The 20,887-nt window shown below is 60.5% G+C and overlaps 2 protein-coding genes across 5 annotated transcripts; one reads left to right on the plus strand and one right to left on the minus strand.

Annotated features, from left to right (window-relative positions):
* Window positions 1–120: 120 nt before the first annotated feature.
* Window positions 121–15,523, minus strand: ARHGAP45 (Rho GTPase activating protein 45). 4 transcript variants are annotated; one of them, XR_014846281.1, is made up of 24 exons: window positions 14,127–14,811; window positions 12,862–13,189; window positions 11,701–11,844; window positions 10,633–10,717; window positions 10,475–10,547; window positions 10,125–10,203; window positions 9,796–9,933; window positions 9,523–9,587; window positions 9,161–9,271; window positions 8,825–8,905; window positions 8,470–8,649; window positions 8,189–8,326; window positions 7,388–7,578; window positions 6,956–7,089; window positions 6,518–6,595; window positions 6,176–6,277; window positions 5,776–5,939; window positions 5,377–5,565; window positions 4,887–5,024; window positions 2,984–3,222; window positions 2,492–2,750; window positions 2,288–2,390; window positions 1,671–2,135; window positions 121–1,549 (listed from the first exon to the last, which is right to left on the minus strand). XR_014846281.1 is itself a non-coding variant. In XM_085040717.1 (23 exons), exons 1-23 carry the CDS (start codon window positions 14,955–14,957, stop codon window positions 1,807–1,809), a joined length of 3,438 nt encoding a protein of 1,145 aa, XP_084896843.1. In that variant the 5' UTR covers window positions 14,958–15,523; the 3' UTR covers window positions 121–1,806. The 4 variants fall into 4 exon arrangements, 3 of the variants coding, with proteins under 3 accessions (XP_084896843.1, XP_084896842.1, XP_084896841.1); XM_085040717.1 differs by lacking the exon at window positions 14,127–14,811 and adding an exon at window positions 14,868–15,523 and having other exon boundaries at window positions 121–2,135; XM_085040716.1 differs by having other exon boundaries at window positions 121–2,135; window positions 2,513–2,750.
* An 853-nt stretch (window positions 15,524–16,376) lies between these two features.
* Window positions 16,377–20,663, plus strand: CNN2 (calponin 2). The gene is made up of 7 exons (XM_085040718.1): window positions 16,377–16,535; window positions 18,744–18,865; window positions 19,167–19,233; window positions 19,312–19,449; window positions 19,604–19,720; window positions 20,015–20,161; window positions 20,239–20,663. The coding sequence occupies exons 1-7, from the start codon at window positions 16,473–16,475 to the stop codon at window positions 20,503–20,505; spliced, it is 921 nt and encodes a 306-aa protein (XP_084896844.1). The 5' UTR covers window positions 16,377–16,472; the 3' UTR covers window positions 20,506–20,663.
* The last annotated feature ends 224 nt before the right edge of the window (window positions 20,664–20,887 follow it).

The raw sequence follows: 20,887 nt of genomic DNA on the forward strand, positions 1-20,887 counted from the left end.
TAATCCATCCCAGGATTCTGTGGGCCTTTTAAACTTCAATTTTCCTGCCAGAAACACTTGGATTTGGCCTCCTGCAGCTGGGGGAGCCTGGAAGACCCTGATCTCCAGGACAAACACAGCTCAGAACACACTGGTTTTATTGGTTTTTATGGAAGCTTGTCAATGTGAACACAGCATCATGCAGCAGCACAGGCCTGTCGGGACAAATACAGAATCGACACAACCAGGAGGGAGCTGCTGCCATGGGAAGCTCAAGCACAGCTTTAGCCCCTTCTCTCACTCACACTCACCCTCCTCATCCTCACCCACACGCACACAGTACCGCCGTGGCAGCAGCATTCCCACATCCTCCTGCTGCCCTGGAAAAATCCAACCATCCTGTGGAAGAGCTGAAGAGCATAACAGCTGGGAATCTCCAGCTCTTCCCTGGCTCAGTTCCAAACCTGTGAGTCAACCTGGGTTTATGTACCTTTGCTGAGATGAGTCTCCATCGGCCTCAGAGGGCTCAAACCTCCTGTCCATCGCATGGTTCTGCAGTACTGAGGTGTCTGAGACCCCCCAACACCACCTGGTCTGTCTCCCACAAACAGGAGTACAAAGGAAATGGCTCTCAGCTCATTCCAAGCTCAAACTCTTACTTGTTTCTCTGTGCTTCAGTGCAGGAAAATCTCATAGCTTTAAAAAACAAAACCACTTTGGCTTTAGTCCCTTTGCCAGAAGAGGTAGTGGAGTCATGTTGAAGGGTTGATTCATGTCTTTACACAAAATGAAGCTCAAGATTACACTGGCTGGGGTTGGGGCTGGATCCAGGCCATGGTGGCCCTGAGGAGGAGGAGGAGGAGGAAAAGGTACTTCCCCATGGGGACCTGCTCCTTGCCCAGCTCCAGGAGCAGAGGGGGTTAGTCCTGGACTTGCAGCACAGCTTTTTAGAGATGAAATGACTGTACAACCAAACTCTGAGAGCTCAGCAGCGCTCAGGACCCTGCAGCCAAGCAAGCCTGCCCCGAGGCTGTCCACAGCTCCTGGCAAGGAGGGAAATGCCCATGACTCCAAATGCCCACATCAATCCAAGCAGCAGTGCAGATGCCACCAGCTGGGCCAGGACCACATAGTGCTGGGGGAGCCCTGGTGGTTTTGGGGCAGGAAATCCATCCTGGACTCCATTTACAGTCAGGTGTCAGTGAGGGACATCCTCCAAGAGCCTGGCAGATGGCACAGCCCCACAGCCAAGCTTGGCTCGGGGTGAGATGGTGCAGGGGCTTCATCCCAGCACTGCCCTGCCTGTATCCGTTGGGGTGAGCTGCCTCTGGTTCCATCTGTCCCTGCAGTGCCATCCTCCTGCCCATCTTGAGGAACTGTCCCTCTTGTCACCCCTGGCAGCCTTGGCTCCCTTCCAGCCTCACCCTTCAAGGTCAACCAGGTCCTTTGACCTCAGTCTCACAGCACAGCTGTGGGATTCAGGAGCACAGTGAAAATGAAACACCTGGCACAGGCACAGCACTGCCCTGGGATCCTTCCCAGTCCTGAACAAGCGGAAGGTCTGCCCAGCCTCCCAGGGAAGGTGCTTCATGGCCCTGGCTGAGCCAGGAGTCCCGGCAATGTGACCCCATTCCCTGGCTGGGTGCTGAGGGGCTCAGGGGTTTTGTGTGAAAGCTCCAGCCAGGACTTACCTGCAGCTGACACACCAAACCCTCCACGCTGCTGTGCATCTCTCCCACCCCTCCACATTCCAGTTTCCTGCATCTGGGCAGTCTGGGATTTGTCCCTTCACCCATCCCAGTGTCCATGGTGTTTCTGTCCAGTGGCTCAGATGCACCGGGGCTGCAGCTCGTGGCTGCCGTGGCTCCGAGGGATGCTGGGCTGGTTTGTGGCATCCCTTGGGGCAGTGGGGCTGCAGCTCTCAGGAGCTTCCTCCACATCACTCTGCTCATCCCCAGGGCTGCAGCAGCGGAGAGTGGAGCCCTCCACATCCGACTGGCCCACGCTACAGCTCCGGCTCCTCAGCCCCTCGCTCCCCTCATCACAGAAATGAGCCTCCTCCGTGCTGGTCTCGCTCTCCTGCTTGGCCAGGTGTGTCCGTGGCTCCCCACTGTCCTCCAGCTCTGAGTCTGAGTCCACGGAGCGGTCACCGGACTCTGTGGGACAGAGGAATTCTGTGCTGTGCTCTGGTCCAGCACTGTGGCAGCAGTGGGAAGCCCCTGCCAGGTTCCCCAAGGCAGGGGAAGGGTCTGTGTGTCCTTCCAAAGGGACCTGTGCCCACCAGAAACCCCCAGTGCCTCTCACTGACCTGTGAGCGAGTCGGCGCTGAAAGCCAAACTCCCCTTCTCCGAAGGCAGCTCCAGGTAGGGGCCAGTGCTGAGGGGAGCCGTGGGTTGGGAGCTTGCATGGGCCTGGGAGGAAGCAGGGACAGTGGTGAGGCCACAGGGAGTTCTCATTCACTGAGAACTGGCTCCGGAGAAGGTTCATGGAATGTCCCCTCCCTGATTCCTACCTGATCAGCACTGCTGCTCACCTCCTCCTTAGCACCTGAGCCGCGTCTGCCAGCCTCAGCTGGCGACATCTCCTTGTGCTCAAAGATGGTGGGGTAGAAGATGATGAGTGCCTCGATGATCCGAGCCTGGTGGGGATAATCCACCAGCGAGGACAAGGAAATGGTGGCATCTGTGGGCCTGGGGCGCATCAGCGTTGGCCCAAAGACAATGCCCAGGTTGCCTGAGGTCATCTTGTTGTCCTGTTCCACCTCCACGATCCTGGGTGGGAAGGGGAGGAACAGCTTGTGAGAGCAAGGAGGGAGAAGGCTGGATGGGCAGGGCTGGGGGAGATCCTGAACTGGAGAACTTGAGCTCCATGAGTGGGAGAGAAGCAGCTGCAGCCATTGACTTTCCTCCTGACTCCAGTGGGGAAGCTGCACTCACCTCCCCACTCCAGGGGAGAAAGGGAAGGTGCTCAGCAACCACACAGGCTCTGGCCATGCCCCTCTCACCTCCTCAGGTGCTGCAGGAGGTACTGGAGTGTGGCCATGTTCTCGCAGGGGAGCTCCTTCAGCAGCTCCCTCAGCTTCAGCACCAGGCTCAGCACCACCGGGTCAGTGTCAGCTCCTCTGTCCACCAGCTCAGGGCCACCCTTCCCGCTCCTGCCTTTGGCCTCACCGCCCTGCAGGCTCTCCTTGGCCAGCCCCATCAGCTCGTTGTACAGTCTGAAGGGCATGAGGGGCTCTGGCAACTGCAGGGAAAAGAGAAGAAATGGTCCCGGTCCTGGGAGCAGCTCCTACTTCCATCAAACATGGATCTCTCCCAAGCTGGGAACACCTGGGAGTGAGAAAACATCCCTAGAAGTGCTCAAGGCCAGCTTGAAGAACTTTTAACATCCCTTCCACTCCAGGATTCAACGAGCCTGTGACCAGCAGTGCTTTACCCAGAGGTGATGTTTATTTATCCATCGCCTGGAGCGTGTCAATCCAGCCTCGTTAGTCCTGGCCAAGAAACCCTTGTGAAGTTCAAGCCAAAAGCAGCGTTTGATCCACGCGTGGGTGTCCCTGCTGAGTTGAGGTGCAGGGATTCCCTTTTTTCGTGGAAAAGCCCTGACTGGGGTGGGCCCAGCTGCAGGTTTTCCAGCAACAGGAGGTGGCTGGGAAGGGTACAGGGATGGGTTGCTCTGGGTGGGGGAGGCAGGATATGCAGGGCGCAGGATGTGCAGGGCACAGCCTGCAGCAGAGGTGGGGCTGCGGCGGGGGAAACTCTGCTTTGAAGTCTGTGTGAAGCAGCCGAGCTGGTGTTGACTGCTGGGTGTTCCACATGGCTGGGGATGTTTTCAGAGCGGCTTAAACGGATGTTTTGGGGGCAGGCTGCCTCACAGTGGAGTGGGTTCCCTCCATCCACCACTTTACAGAGGGAGTTTAACCCATTTCTCTGCAGCGAGGGGTCTGGCTAGGGCTCAGCACTGATTTCCCCCTCATTCCACTCCACTTTCTTTGGAGAAACCACGGAGGCAACTCATAGTCCTTGACTCCTGCTGTGCAGGAGCCCCAGGACACAGCTCCCCCTGCGAGGTAACACAGAGCTGCCCCTGGGAGGAGTTACAGAAAAACGCAGCACGAAAGAGTTAACCCACGGCTGCCTGCGAGGGAGAAGCAGCTTCCGTTTCGCTCCTGCCTTGCTGTGGTGGCTGTTGGAGGATGTGGGTGAAGCTGTTTGCAAGACAGTTTGGGTAGGGGAGGGGGTGATGGGGCTGAGCCCACCCTGGGGTGATTCCAGGGGCAGAAACCCCACTGAACACACACGAGGGGCAGAGACCCCACTGAACCCACTCCAAGGTGACCCGTGGGACAGAAACTCCACTAGGTCCACCTCAGGGGCAGAGACCCCACTAAACCCACCCTGGGATGACCCAAAGGGCAGAAACCCCACTTAGTCCACCTCAGGGGCAGAGACCCCACTAAACCCACCCTGGGATGACCCAAGGGGCAGAAACCCCACTTAGTCCACCTCAGGGTGACCTGAAGAGACCCCACCAAGACCACCCCAGTTTGACTCCAGGGGCAGAGCCCACCCTGAGGGGACGTGACTCAGCCCATGCAGGGTGACCTTTGCCGGCCCCTTCCCTTTTTGGCTACCCAGTTCCCCAATTGGAAGGGGCAGAGCGTTCCTTGTTTGGTGCTTGGGCAAGTCGCTGTGCTGCGGCTGTGACCGCAGTGACGCCATGTGGGATGAGCTGGGGGGGCCACTGTGGCCCCATCCCCAAGGCCAACCAACTCCCTGCTGGGAAGGACCCCTGTCCCTTCCAGCCACCCCATTATTGAGCCCGGTTTGTGCAGAATTCCTCCTGCCAGGTTGGTTCCTCTGGTCACCTCTCCTCCTTCCCCCCACGAGGCACCCCCAGCACCTCACCTGTCTCAGGTAGAGCTTCAGGACATTGCTGATGTCATGAGGGGAGGCTTGGGACAGCTCCACCAGCTCCTTCCCATTCTCAAAGGCCTGGCAAAGCTTCTCCACACGGGTCTTGACGCCGTTAACTCTGTAGATGCCCTGTGAAAGAGAGAAAAGTGGAGCTGAAGCAAGGGAAGAGGTTCCTCTTCATGTTTTCGTGACACAGTGAGCTGTGTGGTCCCATCCACCCCTTCTGGGGTGGGAAATCCCTCTGGGAAGACATTTTGGGGTATCTCCTTCCAGCTCAGTCATTCCTGCTTCACAGGAAAGCGAGAGGCAGGAGAGGTGAGTTTCCAAAGGCAGAGTTTGGGGTATCTGAGCCAAGCTCATCCCTGGCTCCATGCCCTGTGGAAATCTGAAATCGAGCCTGTTGGTTTTCCAGAGAATCCTTCCAAGGGCTGGCGGCTGAGCCAGCTGAGGAGGAGGAGGAGGAGAGGGAAGTGTGACTCACCTTGGTTTTCAGAGCACGCTTCTCAATCTCCGAAATGCATTTCTTGACGATGAAGGGGATTCCATCCGAGCTGCCCCGAGACGCCTTCATGAAATCCTGCCCAAAGAGCTGCAGCTTCCCTTGGAGCTTCTTGTGCCCACACTGGATGGCCAAGGTCTCCAGGCACTTCTTGTGGCAGGCCAGGTAGCACTGGAAGAGAGAGAGAAACACATGGAGGTGGGGAGCAGCCACAGAGACACAAGGCACTGCTTGGAGCACGGTGGGAGACAGTAAAAATGCCTTGGAGATGGCACAGGACCAAGGGAAAGCTCCATTTTCCACGTGGAACCCTCCCCATGGGAAAAATATCCTGCTGAACATAGTCAGAAGTGGGTTTCACCCTCAGTTCCCCCAGCTCACCTCCTCACATTCGGCTCCCTGGAAGTACACGTAGCTGTTGCACTCCCGACATTTGGAAGGAGCACGGAGCTTCCTCAGCCGATGGGTCTGGGCAGCTTTGGATAAACCAACATTCCGGAAGGGCCCCGTGGGAGCTGCCAGCTCTGGGGTGATCCCATTGATGCCTAGGGGAAAGGAAATGTGAGGTCAGGCACAGCTGGAGCAGGACCGTCACTGTCATTGTTCTGAGAAGGGTGCATCCCTTGGGAAAGGCAGTGCTGCCAGGGACACTGTCAGGAAACTCCAGCAATTGTTGGGTTTGCCTCCAGAAATACTGCATTTGGGAAAAGCAGCCCCCAGGGAGCTCTGCTGTGGTGGGGAGTGTGGCAGCAGCACTGTCATCTCCCACTCTGTCACCTACTCTGCTCAAAGGGAGTGGTGGTCTCGTCCTTCTCCTCCAGCTCCTCACTGGAGGACACAGTGCCATCAGATGACAGCCGCTGGAGCTTGTGGCCAAATTCACCTGTCCAAGGAAAACCCACAAACCAGTGAATCACCTGCAAAGCTGCTTCTCTTCTGAGAGCTCACTCCATCCCATCAAATCCCACCCTATTCCATCCCATCAGAGACTGCGGTCAGCACAGTCATCTACAACAGTGTTCTCACAAGGCAGGTAAAACAAGGGACAGTCCTGCCTTACTGGGATGCTCTGGGTTTAGACTGGTTGTACTGGGAGTGGCTCCTGGGCTGCTCCTGTACCTACCTGTGTTGGAATCCAGGCTGCTGTCAGCGTCAGCGACAGAGGTTGGCCAGGATTTGTGGACCTGGTGTCCCCTCCCACCTGCAGAGAGAACACACAGTCCTTTGGGATTGCTGTCTTTGTTTGGGAGGGAATGGCTGGAGAACAGTCTGGATGCTGGGAGAAACTGGGATGACTAAGAGAAGCTGCTGGTGAAGGGGCTGGAGGGGTTTGGTGCCTCCAGTAATATCCAGCAAGGGGAGATGGGAAGATGGAAAATGGTGAGTTAGGGAGCAAAATGCCACAGATCTGATTTAGTGTCTTTCAGGAAATCCAGTTTGGGAGGCTCCCAACCCATTCTGCTGCTCCCAGCAAAGGCCCTAGTATCCTGGGGGTCCTACTCTGCTCCTGCTGGGGGGGACATGGGGCAGGTGATGCAGAACTCTGGGGCTCCAGGCTCACCTCTCCGCTCTCCAGCCCCACTTTGAGACTCCTTGGCTCCTGCTACTCCCTCCGAGCCAGCCCCAGCCCCCTCGGCACTCGTGGAGAACTCACTGGCATTGAAGTTGCTCTTCGGTGCCCGACTAAAGGGAGACCTGGAGGGGAAAGGGAATGTGGATAGGAAGGAAGGACACTTAGAAATCTTATCCATGGCTGCCATCCACCAGTCTTGGGAATCACAGTCTCTTAAATACTCGACAGCCTGTCTCATCCACTGAAGGATGTGAGGGCAATTCCCAGCTGCTCCATCCCCAGCTTTCCCAGCAGGAGCTGCCTTCAGGAATGCTGAAAGCATCCTAGCTCCTGCAGGACAGCGTGGGTGGCAGGAGATAACGAAAGGCACGTGGCTGAGCTGGAGCATCACCCAAGAATGGTTCCCCTCTCCTCCCTCACCAGGCATTGTGGGACACGTAGGGCTCGAAGTCGTACTGGACGTCAGGCTCGTCGCCGCGCTGCAGCTGCCGGACGTGGGATGCATACTGCTGGCCTGGGTCGTAGAGCTTGCTGCTCTCGCACAGCGTCTGGAAGTTCACGGGCAGCGGCGCCGTCTGCATGTGCATGAGCTGGTAGAAGGAGATGGTGGCCTAAAAGTGAAATGGAGAGGGACAGATGTGAGCTTGGTGGGCTGGTAAAGCAGGAGATCCAGGTTAGGTGGGAAATCGAGAGAATGGAGCGGTGTTTTTCTGAGCATGAGGGAGAGAGGAGCTCTGCATGCACTCTAATGCCCTCTGGAACAGGGGCAGTGTTGCAGAGCAGAAAGGCCTTGCAAAGTGAGGGCCTTGCTGCCCTTGTAAAATCCTTGCTCACTTCTGTGACTTTGGCTAACTAGAAAAGCATTCTGGGAATGACTCAGCTAAACTAGAGGGGAAAAACAAGTTATGTAATTGTAAAACAATTATTAGAACCAATAACTGCTCACACTGTGGGGCTCAAAGCTGGCTACATCTGATGCCTGTTACTATCGTGGTCTATGGTGGTTGGTTAAGCACATTTGTTGAGCCTTGCAACTATGTAAACTCATAACAAACTAACAGTTTGAAACCCCTAAATTTTTGCAATGGAGCGTCTTCGCCATACCATCGTAGAGATCACATGTTTAATACCACAGGGCAGCTCAGTCAGCTCTGCTGGGAAGCAGCTCTGAAACCTTCAGAGCCACCTCCTGCCCTGGGGGGACAACCCAGCCCCACTCACCGACTTGATGACCTGGTCACTCTGTTTGATCACTTCATGGATCTGCCGCAGGGAGTTCACCTTCGTGTCCTCCAGCTCCTGCTTCTGTGTATTTGCGTCAGCCACACAGGTGCGATACGTGGCCATGGCCTCTTCTGCCTGCGAGATGGGAGAGCAAGGGATGGGAACAGCTTAGAGATGAGGAGAACAATGAGAACAGCCCCTTGGGCTGTGTTTGTCCAGGTACATCACTGTGCTGCGCTGGAGAATCCAGAGGGGCTCCAGAGCTGCCACCCCCATACCTTGTTCTTGGCTTCCTCTTCCAGCCGCCTCTTCTTGTCCAGGGTTTTGGTGGTGATGCTGCTGGTCGTGTTTTGCTGCTCCTCCTCTGCCTTCACCGCCATGTACTTGGCCTTGTCATGCTCCTCACTGCGCTGCATGTAGATCTGCTTGGCCTTGCGCAGGTTCCCCTCCGCCTCTTGCTGCCAGGGAGAGCCAGGGTGAGGATGGAGCCCAGCAAGGGGGTCACCAGCTCCTGCCAGGGTCCCCCAGCACAGCAGAGTCACCCAACGCTACTGGAGAGGGGCAGGGAGTCCATTGTCCTCAGAGGAGGATGTGTCACAGGCTGGGATTGAGAACACAAACCCAGTCACTCACCAGTTTCCTCTGCGCCCGGTGCCACTGCTCCTTGATCTCCTTCCTGCGCTTCTCGTGTTCCAGGCGTCTCACTGTCAGGGGCTGTGTGGGGAGGGAGGGAGGGACAGCCCCATGATGCCCTGAGCTGAGCACTCCCGCTCTGCCCTTGCCAAGGCTTTGCAAAGAGAAGTGCCCTGTGGTGGTCACTGTCACTTCCAGGACAGCCACAGGTTTGTGGGATGAAAATCTGCAGCCTGGGAAGTGCTGGATGCAGGTTCCCTCTGGACTGAGCTAAGGAAGAGCTACCTCTGCAACACCAGGGCCACCAGCCCTGGGAAGGACCCTTTGTCCCCTCACCTGGAGGAAGGTTTGGTGCTGCAGGGTGTTGGCTCCCTGCAGAACTGACGTCCCATGCTCCATGTCCTGCTCCAGGGCCAGCAGGTAGATGGACAGGAAAGGCATGTTGGTCTGGGAAATGGAAAAACACATCTCCCTGAGAGCTAGCACCCAGCGTGAGCCCAGGGAGATGCATCCTTCAGGGAGAAAGAGCCAGAGGCAAGGTGAGGCTGGTGACTGCTGGTGAAAGCTCCATCCTGAATTTCACCACACAGAGCTCTGGAGAGCTGCCCCCATCTCCTCCCAAGCTGGGGCACATGGAATGTGCTCTCCAGGGCTGCTGGCTCCTAATCCAGCCTGCCACTGGGGACTTAGGGACTTACTTCCTGGCTGATGGTTTGCTTGCAACTGTTTGCCATCTTCTGAAGCCCTTTGGCAAACTCCATCTCTGGAAGGAAAAGGTTGGAAGTGAAAAGATACACAAGACGCTGGGATTTCCCTGGTGGAACCCAATCTTCTTTTGGAAAATAGATCAGGAACTTGAGGAATAAAGTTCCCACTGCCCTGGCTGCATTTGCCTCCCCCAGGAGGGACCTCAACCTGTCCCAGGGCTCAGCCCCACTTTGGAGGGGACCTACCTGCTGTCCCCAACTCACCCAGTGTGGTTCTTTTCTCCAGATATCCAATCAGGTCCTTCATGTACTTGGAGATGGTTTTGGCATACTGGAGGGCAGCATCCACCCCTCCTTCACAGCGCTGCAGCATCACGTCCACTTCCTCGGCTGGAGGACGGGCTGTGGTGGAACAGACACTCCATGAGCTTCCAGTGCAAACCCCTCTATATCCATGCCAGCCCTGATGCCACCAGCTCTGCTGCCTTTCCCCAGCCGAGGAGCCACATGCAGCTCAGGATGGCAGCAATGGTGGGGAAGGTGCTGGTTCCTGCACAGACCCCAACCCCTGCACCCAGACTCATCCTGCTCACCTGTGTCATAGCTGTCCATGCCCGAAGGCACACCATCTCCTCCAGGTCCAGGGATTCCCCCGTAGAGGCTCTCCATAGTCTTTGGGAATTGGGAGAGAAAAGGGAGTGGTCAGCCAAGAGGATGAGGAGCAGCTGGAGGGGCTGGCAGGTGGATGGAAGCTGGAGCTGCCCGAGCCTTTTGGCCACTGCTGGAAGTCACCTGTGCCCAGGCTGTGCCCATGAGCTGATGAGAATGTCACTGCAGCAACACCCTGCTCCGGGCTCACACCAGAGCTGAGGGGAGCAGCCAGAGCTCTGTGTGATCCTGAGCCCCCACGGTGGGAGCATTCAGGAAAGCGAGCATCCCTCACCTGGTTCTGGTCGCTGGGTGGGATGGAGAGGATGGTGCTGCTGTCCACCTCCCCCATGAGGAACTCAGACACCCTGTGGGGAGAGGAGCAGGGCCAGGCTCAGCACAGGGACAGTGACAGAGGCTGTCTCCAGGGGATGGCTGCCCAAACTCCCTTACGTGCTGCTGAAGGACACGGCGATGGTCTCCACAGCCTTCTCGAACTCCCGCTTGTCCGTCTCATTGTTGGATTCATAGTGGAAACCTGGAAATGAGGAAATGTGGGAGCCCTGCTGCCATGAGCCCCTGTCTCAGGGTTTTTCAGCAGAAAAGCCTGCCAGCTCATGCTGGTATCAGGGGGCTTTGGGACTGGGGAAGAGGCTGGGGTGAGTCGAGCAAGCAGTGGGGAGGATCATCCCTATGGATAATGGATTTTTCCAGTGCAGAAGTGTCCTCCTCCTTTCTCCCAGGACTGACTTCCCTGACAGCATCCCTTGGCTCATGTTTCTGTTTATTCCCGTTACTCAGGGCTGCTGGAAAAGAGCTGCTGGACCTGTTCCACTGCCTGCCCTGCCTCATGGCTCCTCCAGACCCCACTCTGAGCAGGATGAACTCCTCTGGGAGGGCTCTTGCCCTGCAGCCAAAAGAGGAACCACCAGCAGCAGCAGGAACTGGGGCTGACAGCGCTTGGCAGGCTCCCACGCCATGGGACACCAGCGACCACGGCTCCTGGGCAGACCCCTGGTCAGCTCCTTGGGGTGGGGCTGGGGTCTGCTGCAAGCCCACTCTCTGCCATCCCTCTGTAGGATCAGCTCTCCTGCTACCCGTCAAGAGCTTCCTGTTCCCTGCGGTTGGGCGTCCAGGAAGCCACGGGTGACTCAGAAGGTTGTGCTGTGCCTGTGGTAGGTGCAGCCACCCCCTCCCCGTGGGTGACAGTGGCGAGAGGTGGTGCCCAGCCGGGATCTGACCTCCCAGACCCTGCTCCATAAACACGAGAGCCTGCCAGGAGCAGAATCTGATTATTTCAGTGTTTTTCCTGTGGCTGTGCCTGGAAACCCCCAGGCGGGATCTGTAATTTCTGACACTACATCATCCTTAAAGCTGAACCACAGCAAGAGGCAGACAATGCTTTCACCCTCTCCACCAGTCCGTGAGGCAGCTCCACTCCCAGCAGCCCCTCCATGGGCTCCCCATCTTAGTGTGGGGCAGGAGGGCAGTAGGACAGATCTCCTAGCCCTAGTGTCTCACCCTTGACTTTGGAGATGAGGGTCCCAGCAGCCGTCAGGGTCTCCAGGGTGTTGAGCAGTGGGTACTTGTTGATGACCTGGCGCAGGATGCGCAGGGTTTCACCCAGGCACTCGTGGGCCAGTGGCCGCTTGGGCTCTTTGGGGTCTGCAAGAGAGGGAGGCTGAGATGCTACATCCCTGTCCCATGTCCCTGCCCTGTGCTTCTGCTCTGTTTTCCTCCCAGCCTCATCCCAGGTCTGGTCCTGCCATCTCCCACACCATGCAGCAAATTCCCCTGGCCTCAGGGCTTTCCAGGACTGGCATGGCCACATCCTGCTTGTCCAGCACCTCCCCACGGCCATGGCTGGGTGTCTCCTGCCCAGCCCGGAGTTGGCTGGGGGCAGCCTGACCTTTGAGGCATTTTTTCCTCCGTAGTAACTTTTTCCCTTGAAAGCAGTTTGGGAATTTCCTCCATTTCCTTCCCTCCCTCCTGCCGGATGGACGCTCCCTGCTGGGAGGGATGTGCCTGGTCCAGGCGGGCTTGCTGGGTCCACCCCGAGACCCTCCCCTCCGTGACACCAGTTGCCAGCCCAGGGGTCTGGCCAGGACCCCCCAGTGCAGGGCTAGGGCTGGGGACTGACAGCCTGGTTAGGAAGTGAGGAACTTCCCTCAGCGAAGTACTGGGATGGGGGATCAACACCCACCCACCACCCGGCCAGGCAAAACCCCCTCCCCATCCCAGCTTAAATCAGGAAGGGGTTTCTGCAAAACAGGGGCGGCCAGCAGGGTGTCATGTGCCCCCAGACCACGGGATTGATGAATTCCCTGTGTCCCCTTGGGTAGGGAGAGCTTCTCGTGAGCCTGCAGACCCATCCTGGTGGGTCGGGGGGCCAGGGGCCGTGCCCGGCACCCCGCGGGGTTTGGGGGGCCCTGGCAGGCGGCTGGCACGGCCGCGCTGTAAACAGGAAAACGGGCGGATGAAAATAGCTCGCGGCAGGAAGCCGCGTTATCCTGGCTCCGAGCTCCAGCAGCCACCCACCGACCACCTCCGCCTGCATGGCTCCCCGGGGGTCCTGGTGCCCTCTGGCCCCGGCAGATATCCCCACCCACGGGTGGGCCGTCCCGGGGTGCTGCGGTGCAGCTGTTTGGCACACGCTGGGCATCCCGGGGTGGCCGCACTCACCATCGCGCAGCACCACATCCCGCAGGTTCTCCAGGGCGTCGGCGAAGCGGGCAACGTCCGCCAGCAGCTGGGAGATGTCCTCGGGGTCGATGAAGGGACCGTCCCCGCCCTCCATGGGGCTGTAGGACGTGGGGGTCTTGTGGCCCTTGGGCACGGCGCGGGGGGCCGCGGGCAGGGGGAAGCCGGCGGCGCTGGCATGGCGGCTCAGGCTGGTGGGGCGCTTCAGGGTGCCCACGGCGCTGGGGCTGCTGCTGAGCTTGGCGCTGGCCGGAGGCAGCTCTCCCAGGCTGGAGCCTGCTGCCTCCAGGCAATCCTTGCGGGAGAGGTCCTGGGGAGCGAGGATGAGTGTGAGGGCACAGCCAGGATGGTGGGGACCCCAGAGACGGAAGCACCGCGGGACCCCCCACGCCATCAGCCTGGGGAATAGGCTGTTGCCATGGGGGGCTGGTGCCAGACCCTGCAGCTGTGTCGTGCCTCAGTTTCCCCAGGTAGGGATCCCCTTCGGGGACCGTCTTGGAATGGTGAAGGCAGAGTGGGCAGGGCCTGGGCACTTGTCTGGCCGCACCCACCAGCCCCTGCCAGGCCCTCTGGGTCCATTTTTGTCATGAGGGCCACACAGTGACCTTGTGGGTGACACTGCTTGTCCACCCCAGTGCCCACCGTGTTGAGGCTGCCCATCCCAGGTGGCTGGGAACCCAGCACAGCCAAATGGCAGCAGGATCCGGCCCACACATCTCTTCCTCTTTTTCAGCTGGTCTCATGCTGGGGGAAGAGGCAGAGACACGGACACCTCCTAGGCTATTTTTGGGGGGGTTCCAGGTATTTTACAGATGGAGGAAGCCCCAAATCTCTAGCGGTAAAATTGCCCCGAGGGAGAGGCTGGTAGCGGCACTGTCCAGGGCTGCTCATGGCTTGAGGGCCACACATCCAGCGAGAGTCCTTGGGCACGGGGAGAGGACCCTGCAGCCTCTCAGCCCCTCCAGCAACTCCCACCAGTGACTCCCTGGCACCCAGTGTGACAAGAACGCGCAGGATCTGAGCATCCCCGGCGGGGCGCTGCCGGAAGTGTTTTTGGCACCGAGAGCACGAGGCTTCTGCGGGCGAGGGCGAGCTGGGGAGCCCAGCCCCACAGGAGCCAGACCACCACGGGGCTGCAACGGGGCACAAAGGCCTCCACCCCAAAATACCTGCGACCATCCCAGCCCTGTCTCAGTTCCCCGGGGTGCAGCGGTCCCGGTGCCCCCCGTCCCTCCCCCCGGCCGTACCGTCAGCCTCACGGCGGGCGTGCGGGGCAGCGAGTCCAGGGAGCGCTGGGGCGGGTGGGCTTTGCCCGCCGCCGCCAAGGGGCTGTAGCTTTTTCTGCCCGCAGCCCGGCCGAGCATCCCGCTGGCCGCCACCCATAGGCCCCTCTCCCGGCGGGTCGGGACGGGGATGGGGACGGGTGTCCCCTGCTAAGGAGCCGCGGGTGGGCTCCGGGTCGCCGTTGGCCGCATCGTGCCAGCCCGGTCTCGCCCCACGCACCGGGACTGGGGCGCAGGCGCGGGGCGGGCAGCGTGGGGTGCGCCGGGGAGCCCCGGCCGGTAGCGTTTCCTCCTGGCCTCTCCGGCACCGGCGGGGGGGTCCAGACGTCAATAAATAAATATCTGGCAGAGCCGAGGCACCGGGGCTGTCCGAGCCCACCGTCGTCCCTTTTCCACCCCGGTCCCCAGGGAGGTTTGGGAGTCTCTCTGCCCTTCCCAAACCCTCGGCCACAACCCCCCCATTTCCTCCCTGTCCCTTCCTGCCATCTCGCCTCCCTCGGCGGCTGCTCCGTCCCCTTCATCTGGGGCAAAATTCCTCCCCCGCAGCCCACTGAGTAGGGTCCTTCCTCGTTTCCCTCCTCCTTGCAGACCTCCTGGACCTGTCCAGGTCCTCATTGCCACCCTGTGGCTCTTCCCAGGAGTTCCGTGGGTGCTCTTGCCCCCACAACCCCCACTGTGCAGGGGTAGGAGAGGGCGGACACTCACCGGCAGGGTCTGTGGGACGGGGCTTCCCGCCCGGCTCTTCTTGGAGATGGAGGGGGTTTTTATCAGCTCCCGCTTCTTCCGGGAGAACATCGTTCCCAGGGGGCCGAGCCGCTGCCCTCAAGCCCCTCGCTCGGCCCGGCCGCCGTGCCGGCTCCTCACGGCGCCGGTCACATTCGCGGGGCGCAGTGTCAGGAGGGCGCGTGTGACGCCGCCTCGTTTCCTCATCAGCTTCGCAGCCCGACCTGAAACAGGAAAAGCCGAAAGCGCACCCAGGCGCGAGGCCGGGGCCGGGGGCACCCTGGCTGCCCTGCGGGGTCACAGGGGGCAGCGGGACCTCGGCACTCCTGGGGATATTTGAGGGGGGGGTCAGTGCTGCAGCCTGGGGCTTACAGAGGAGTGGGGGGCTGAGCCCCACTCTGTGAGACCGGCGTGGTCCCCACTCTCTGGGGTGTTTACCCTTTTTGGTAGTGTCCATCCGTCCAGGGCGGACAAGCCCCATCCCTCTGGAGGTCGCAGGTGTGGGGGTGAGTGGGATGGGGGGCTTTGGGCTCCCACCTGTGGGATACTCCCGGCTCTGCCTTTGTGTGGGCTCGGTGGTGGTGCCGTGATCTGCCCGCCGGGGTCACTGCCCTGCCCCTCATCCCCTCCAGCCTTCGCGCACTCACAGTCCCACCCGTGTCTCACCCACCCGCGGGGCATCGCGTCCTCACAACGGGAGTACCGAGGGGGACGGCGGATAAATCCCGTGTGAGGGCCGGACCGGGCCCTCCGAGTGCTGCGTGGGGACCCCCGGCTGCTGCCCACGGGCTGCTCGGGCCGGCTGCCAGCCCCGCGGGCGGTCTGGTGGGAATAGTGTCCTAGTGTCCCTCCTGCTTCGTCCCGGCATCTCCCCGCGGGGCCGTCTCGCGTGGGACCAATGCCGCCCCGTGGGGACACGGGCACGGGTGGGGTTCGGGGCGGGGAGAGCGGGGTGGGGTCCGGGCTTGGTATACCCTTAGGGTATGTGTACGCGTGTCCTGCGTGTGTGCGTGACCGTGTGTGCGTGCAGGCAGGTGCGTGTGAGCGTTGAGTGCGTGTGTGAGTGAATGTGTGAATGAGTGAGTGAATGTGTGAATGAGTGAATGAGTGAATATGTGAGTGAATGTGTGTGTGTGAGTGAATTTCTGAGTGTGTGTGCGTGTGTAGCGTAGTGCCCGTGGGTCGCGGGGTGCGGGTGTGTGAGTGCCCGTGGGTCGGGGTCTCCACACCTGTGTACGGGGATGCACACGCGTGTGCCCGTCTGTCGGTGTGTGCGTGTGCCCGTGGGCGGGTGCATGTGTGTGCCCCTGTGCTCGTGTGCCAGGGACGGCGACAACTCAGGCTCAGGCTCAGTCTCCAGCCCCGGGCTCCCCCGGACTCCCGATGCCTCCCGGCGCCTCCCGGATCCCAGTGTCGGGGTTCGGGACCCTCCCCTCGATCCGGCCGCTCCTGCCCTTATTTGGACATTTCGCCCCGTCCAATCAAGGCGGGTGGGCCGGGCCGGACCCGCCCCCGCCCCGCCCGACCCCGCTCCGGTACCGGCCCCGCTGCCCTCTCCCCGCTCCGGTACCGGCTCCGTTTCCCGCCATGAGCAGCTCCCAGTTCAACAAGGGCCCGTCCTACGGCCTCTCCGCCGAAGTCAAGAACAGGGTGAGCCGCGGCGGGGGCCGGGCGGTACCGGGACCACCGGACGGGGGCGAAGCGGGGACTGGGGGGTTCCGGGGCCACCGGGCGCTGTGGCTGCCGGTGCTCCTGGAGGTCCGGGGGAGCCGGGCATCCCGGTGCCGCTGGGGCGTCCCGGTTGCACCCCGGGTTATGGAGAGCCGGGGGGTTTCCGGTGTGCTCCAGGCATGCAGAACTGACGAAGAGTGGAGAACTTGGGGGATCCCGGGAAGATGGAAATCCAGGGCTTCCCGGGAGGACGCAGAACTGCAGGGCCCGGTGTACCGGAGTCTCTGAAAGCTGGGGATGCCGAAGCTGGGCTCCCGGTCTCGGAGTTCCCTGAGCCTGCCTGCAGGGTCCCGGGGAGGTGTCTTGGGGGACTGGGACCGGGAGGGGTCCTGGGCACTGGACGTGCCTCCCGTGCGGTGACTGCTATTGCCCTGCTGCCCCTGGCAAACCGCGGAGCACCGTTCCTGTCACACCCGGGGCTGGGGGCGATGGCCTCGGTCCCCCGGGGGCTCCGGACCAGCTCCACGAAGTTTCTCTGCTGTCTGCTTCCCCACAGTTTCACATCGCTCGGCGGGATGCTCCGACCCGGCAGCGTCCCCGCGGCCCTCGCTGGGGATGGGGTTTGCGGCCTCGGTGACTCTCCCGCCGAACTGCCGCGGGGCCGGAAGGGGAAAGAAGAATAGGAACCTCTTTAGGGCTGTTTGCACCCTTAGGAGGGAGCCGGGTGCTGCGGGGTGCAGCAATTGCCGGCACCCTCTTGTCCTCTTGACAGCACATGGGGGTCCTGCTAGACTGGGAGGGCACAGGGGAGCACAGCAGCCCCGGGTGGTCGGTGGCTCTGCCTGGCCCCAGGCAAGCAGAGATTGAGCCGTGGTCACACCGGGGCAGGTGGCTGGTGGTCCCGTTTGAGTGTGTCCTGCCTGGGAACACAGGAGCTGCCTGGACAGGGCCATTCAGGCAGGAGAAGGGACAAATGGTGACAGGCACGTGGCTGCCGTGGTGCTGGCTGTGAGAAGTGGTGGCCGTGGCTGGGCGCTCCTTACCTGGCCTCATAGGGGATTTGCATTTCGTAACGGAGCGAACGGGCCCTGGCCTGCCTGGGGCTGGGCTGCCCCGGCGGAGCGGGTGACACGCGCCAGAGCCTCGCTGCCGCGTGCTCCTGGTGCTTCGTGTCGATTCAGCAAGACATGAGCCAGTCCGACTGCCCTGGTGTGTCTGATCGAGGTGACATCACCGTCTGGGAACCAGTTAAACCAGTGGCATGCTCCCAGTTTGTGCAAGCCCTTGCAGAGTGGGCTGTGGTGGGATCTCTCTGGGGCTGGTCCCCTGTACTCCCCCCGTGCCTTGGGAAACCCTTGAGCTGGCCATGGGGAGGAAAGAGGAACTGGCTGCAGCTGCTCACGCTCCAGAAGATCAGCTGGTGGGACTGTGGAATCCCTTAGCCAGGATACACGTGGTGTTGTTAGGGTGATCCGGCATCCTGCATCAGTTAAGCTCCCCTTTGGGGCTGGAGCATCTCCCTACCACATAGGGGGGCTGGACTGTGCCCATCCCAGTGTCTCCCTGTGTCTGGGATCCCTGGGAACTCATGGCCCCAGCACATAACAGGTCCAGGAGGGGACAGGATGGGTGAGAGATTGGTGGCTGCTCTGGGGTCACCCCCAGGTGCCAGCTGAGCATTGGAGGGGCCGGAATGGGGCAGGACAGCACTCGGGGTTTCCAGGCCCTTCCCACCATAGGCCAGGAGGCCTTTCCCTTCCCTTGCAGGCCAGGGCCAAGGCGATGCTGCCGGAGATGCTGCCGGCCCTGGCAGCTGGTCTCCATTTGGGAGGAGGCGTCCACATTCCTGGCATAGCCGCGGTGACCGAGGAATCTGTGGCGGAGGTTGGGCCTCGCCGGAAGGGAAAGGGAGAGCATCTCGTGGCTGGGACCCCTGGGGCTCAGAGCTGGGCTCCCACGGCTCCAGGGGACAGGGAGGAACAGATCCAGGGAGCCACTTCCCTCAAACCCCACAAGCAGTTCCTTCTCATACTTTTGGAATTGTTCAGAAGCTGCTGTGTCTGCTGGCAGCATCATCCTTGTACTCCTGTCCCTGTTCCCACCCCAGGGAGGGGGTAACTGTCCCCATGAGGAGTTTGGGGTGCATGCTGGGGCCCTGCCTGAGCTGTTCCCCCACTGTCCCCCCAGCTTGCCCAGAAGTATGACCCACAGAAGGAGGCTGAGCTGCGGACATGGATTGAGAGCGTCACGGGAAAACAGATTGGACCTGACTTCCAGAAGGGGCTGAAGGATGGGGTGATCCTCTGCGAGTGAGTCCTGGGTGATGCTGAGCAGAGCCCGCAGCCCTTGCTCCAGCTGGGTGGGGGACACCAGCCCTCCAGGTGGTGTGGTGGGAAGGGTGGGCTGGATCCATGCTGGTGGGACCTGCCAGAGTCTCCCCCAAAGCTTCTGTGTCTGAGGAGAGCCCTGAGGACAATCAGGGACCTGGAGGGGAGGAATTTGCCTCACATGGGGTGTGCCTGGGCTGGACCTTCCTAGAAGGGGCCTGTGCCTTGTGGCCCCTCAATGTCTCTGCCTGCCACAGCTTCATGTCCCCCTGCCTCCCTCCAGGCTCATGAACAAACTGCAGCCCAATTCGGTGAGGAAGATCAACCGCTCAGCTCAGAACTGGCACCAGGTAGGTGCAGCCCTGCTGCCACATACCACTGTCCCTCTGCCATCACCCATCAGGACTCACCCCTCTATCCTCCCGCAGCTTGAGAACCTCTCCAACTTCATCAAGGCCATGGCCAGCTATGGCATGAACCCCGTGGACCTCTTTGAAGCCAACGACCTTTTTGAGAGTGGGAACCTGACGCAGGTGCAGGTGTCACTGCTGGCGCTGGCAGGAATGGTGAGCCCGGGGGGGTGAGCAGCTTGGGAGGGGCTTCAGCCCTGTGGGGACACCCAGGTTGGTCTGGTGCCTGTGGGACCCCACAGCTCCCTATGCCCAGAGAGAGGGTGGTGGGTCTGGGACCCCTGTCCTTCCTCAAAACCACTCCTGGCAGGCCAAGACCAAGGGGCTGCAGAGCGGTGTGGACATCGGCGTCAAGTACTCAGAGAAGCAGCAGAGGAATTTCGATGAGGCCAAGATGAAAGCTGGGCAGTGTGTGATCGGGCTGCAGGTGGGCTACCCCACAGGGTCCCCAGGGTGGGGGTCTGGGCAAAGGGTGTCCAGTTCTGTCACATCCTCAGCACTGTCACAGCTCCAAGCACAGCTGGAGGGACCTGAGGCTTGAGATGCTTCAAGTGTCCTTAGGGTTTGGGACCATTGTGGCTCTGTGTCCAGAATGCACTGGCCATGAGCCTGGGGTGGGTCAGGGAGCACTGGCTGTGCCCCCCGGGCTGGAGGGGATTGGGACAGGGGGAGAAGGGGCACAGTGGGGCAACATACTCTCCTCACTGGACCCCTTTGTCAGATGGGCACAAACAAGTGTGCCAGCCAGTCCGGCATGACGGCCTATGGCACCCGGAGGCACCTCTACGACCCCAAAAATCAGATCCTGCCACCCATGGACCACTCCACCATCAGCCTCCAGATGGGCACCAACAAGTGTGCCAGCCAGGTGAGTCTCCACGCTGGGCTGGGGAGGGATGGAGGGGACAACAGCTGAGCCCTGCTCCATCCTATCCTTCCTTCCAGGTGGGCATGACAGCTCCCGGCACCAGGAGACACATCTATGATGCCAAGATGGGGACAGAGAAGTGCGACAACTCCTCCATGTCACTGCAGATGGGCTCCAACCAGGGCGCCAACCAGAGCGGGCAGGTCTTCGGCCTCGGCCGCCAGATCTACGACCCCAAGTACTGCCCACAGGGCAGCCAGGGTGAGGTGGCCAATGCTGCTGGTGACCAGAGCGGGGACCCCCCTGGGTACCACTACTACCGTGAGGAGGAGGAGAGCTACTGAGCAAGATGGCTCAGCCCCATCTACACCATCTCATGTACAGCTCCACTGCCAGCCACATTCCAGCCTCCACTTTCATCATTCCTTCTTTTTAAACTCTTTTTTAACTTTGGAAATGGATCTATTTTTCTGAGCAAGGAAATAAAGACCCTGTTTCTAGAGAGGAGCCCGGCTGGTTCCCCCAGGAGCCCCAGGACCCTGGGGCAGCAGAAAGGTGGCAGAAGCTCCAGCATCTGGGAGTGGACAGTGCCACCTCTCACGCACCCAGAACCCACTGTGTGACACCCCTGGATCCCTCAGCGAGGAGCAGGAGTGGTCGCCCATGCTGCCCCTGGTGCTGCTGCTCATCCCTGTGCTGGCAAGACCCTTCTCAGCCCTGTGGAGC

The sequence above is a fragment of the Lichenostomus cassidix genome, chromosome 28 (genome assembly GCF_008360975.1).
Source record: "Lichenostomus cassidix isolate B80296 chromosome 28, HeHo_3.0, whole genome shotgun sequence".
Taxonomy (NCBI): domain Eukaryota; kingdom Metazoa; phylum Chordata; class Aves; order Passeriformes; family Meliphagidae; genus Lichenostomus; species Lichenostomus cassidix.

What these genes read in the sequence shown, in the direction of transcription:
- ARHGAP45 (XM_085040715.1), bottom strand. Translation starts at nt 14,243, where the DNA reads ATGCTCGGCCGGGCTGCGGGCAGAAAAAGCTACAGCCCCTTGGCGGCG. An exon ending in AAGAGGAAGCCAAGAACAAG is followed by an intron (nt 8,327 to 8,469) that starts GTATGGGGGTGG and finishes CCCATCTCGCAG; the next exon opens with GCAGAAGAGGCCATGGCCAC. An exon ending in GTGACCAGGTCATCAAGTCG is followed by an intron (nt 7,579 to 8,188) that starts GTGAGTGGGGCT and finishes TTTCACTTTTAG; the next exon opens with GCCACCATCTCCTTCTACCA.
- CNN2 (XM_085040718.1), top strand. Translation starts at nt 16,473, where the DNA reads ATGAGCAGCTCCCAGTTCAACAAGGGCCCGTCCTACGGCCTCTCCGCC. An exon ending in CAGCTCAGAACTGGCACCAG is followed by an intron (nt 19,234 to 19,311) that starts GTAGGTGCAGCC and finishes ATCCTCCCGCAG; the next exon opens with CTTGAGAACCTCTCCAACTT. An exon ending in CCAACAAGTGTGCCAGCCAG is followed by an intron (nt 20,162 to 20,238) that starts GTGAGTCTCCAC and finishes CCTTCCTTCCAG; the next exon opens with GTGGGCATGACAGCTCCCGG.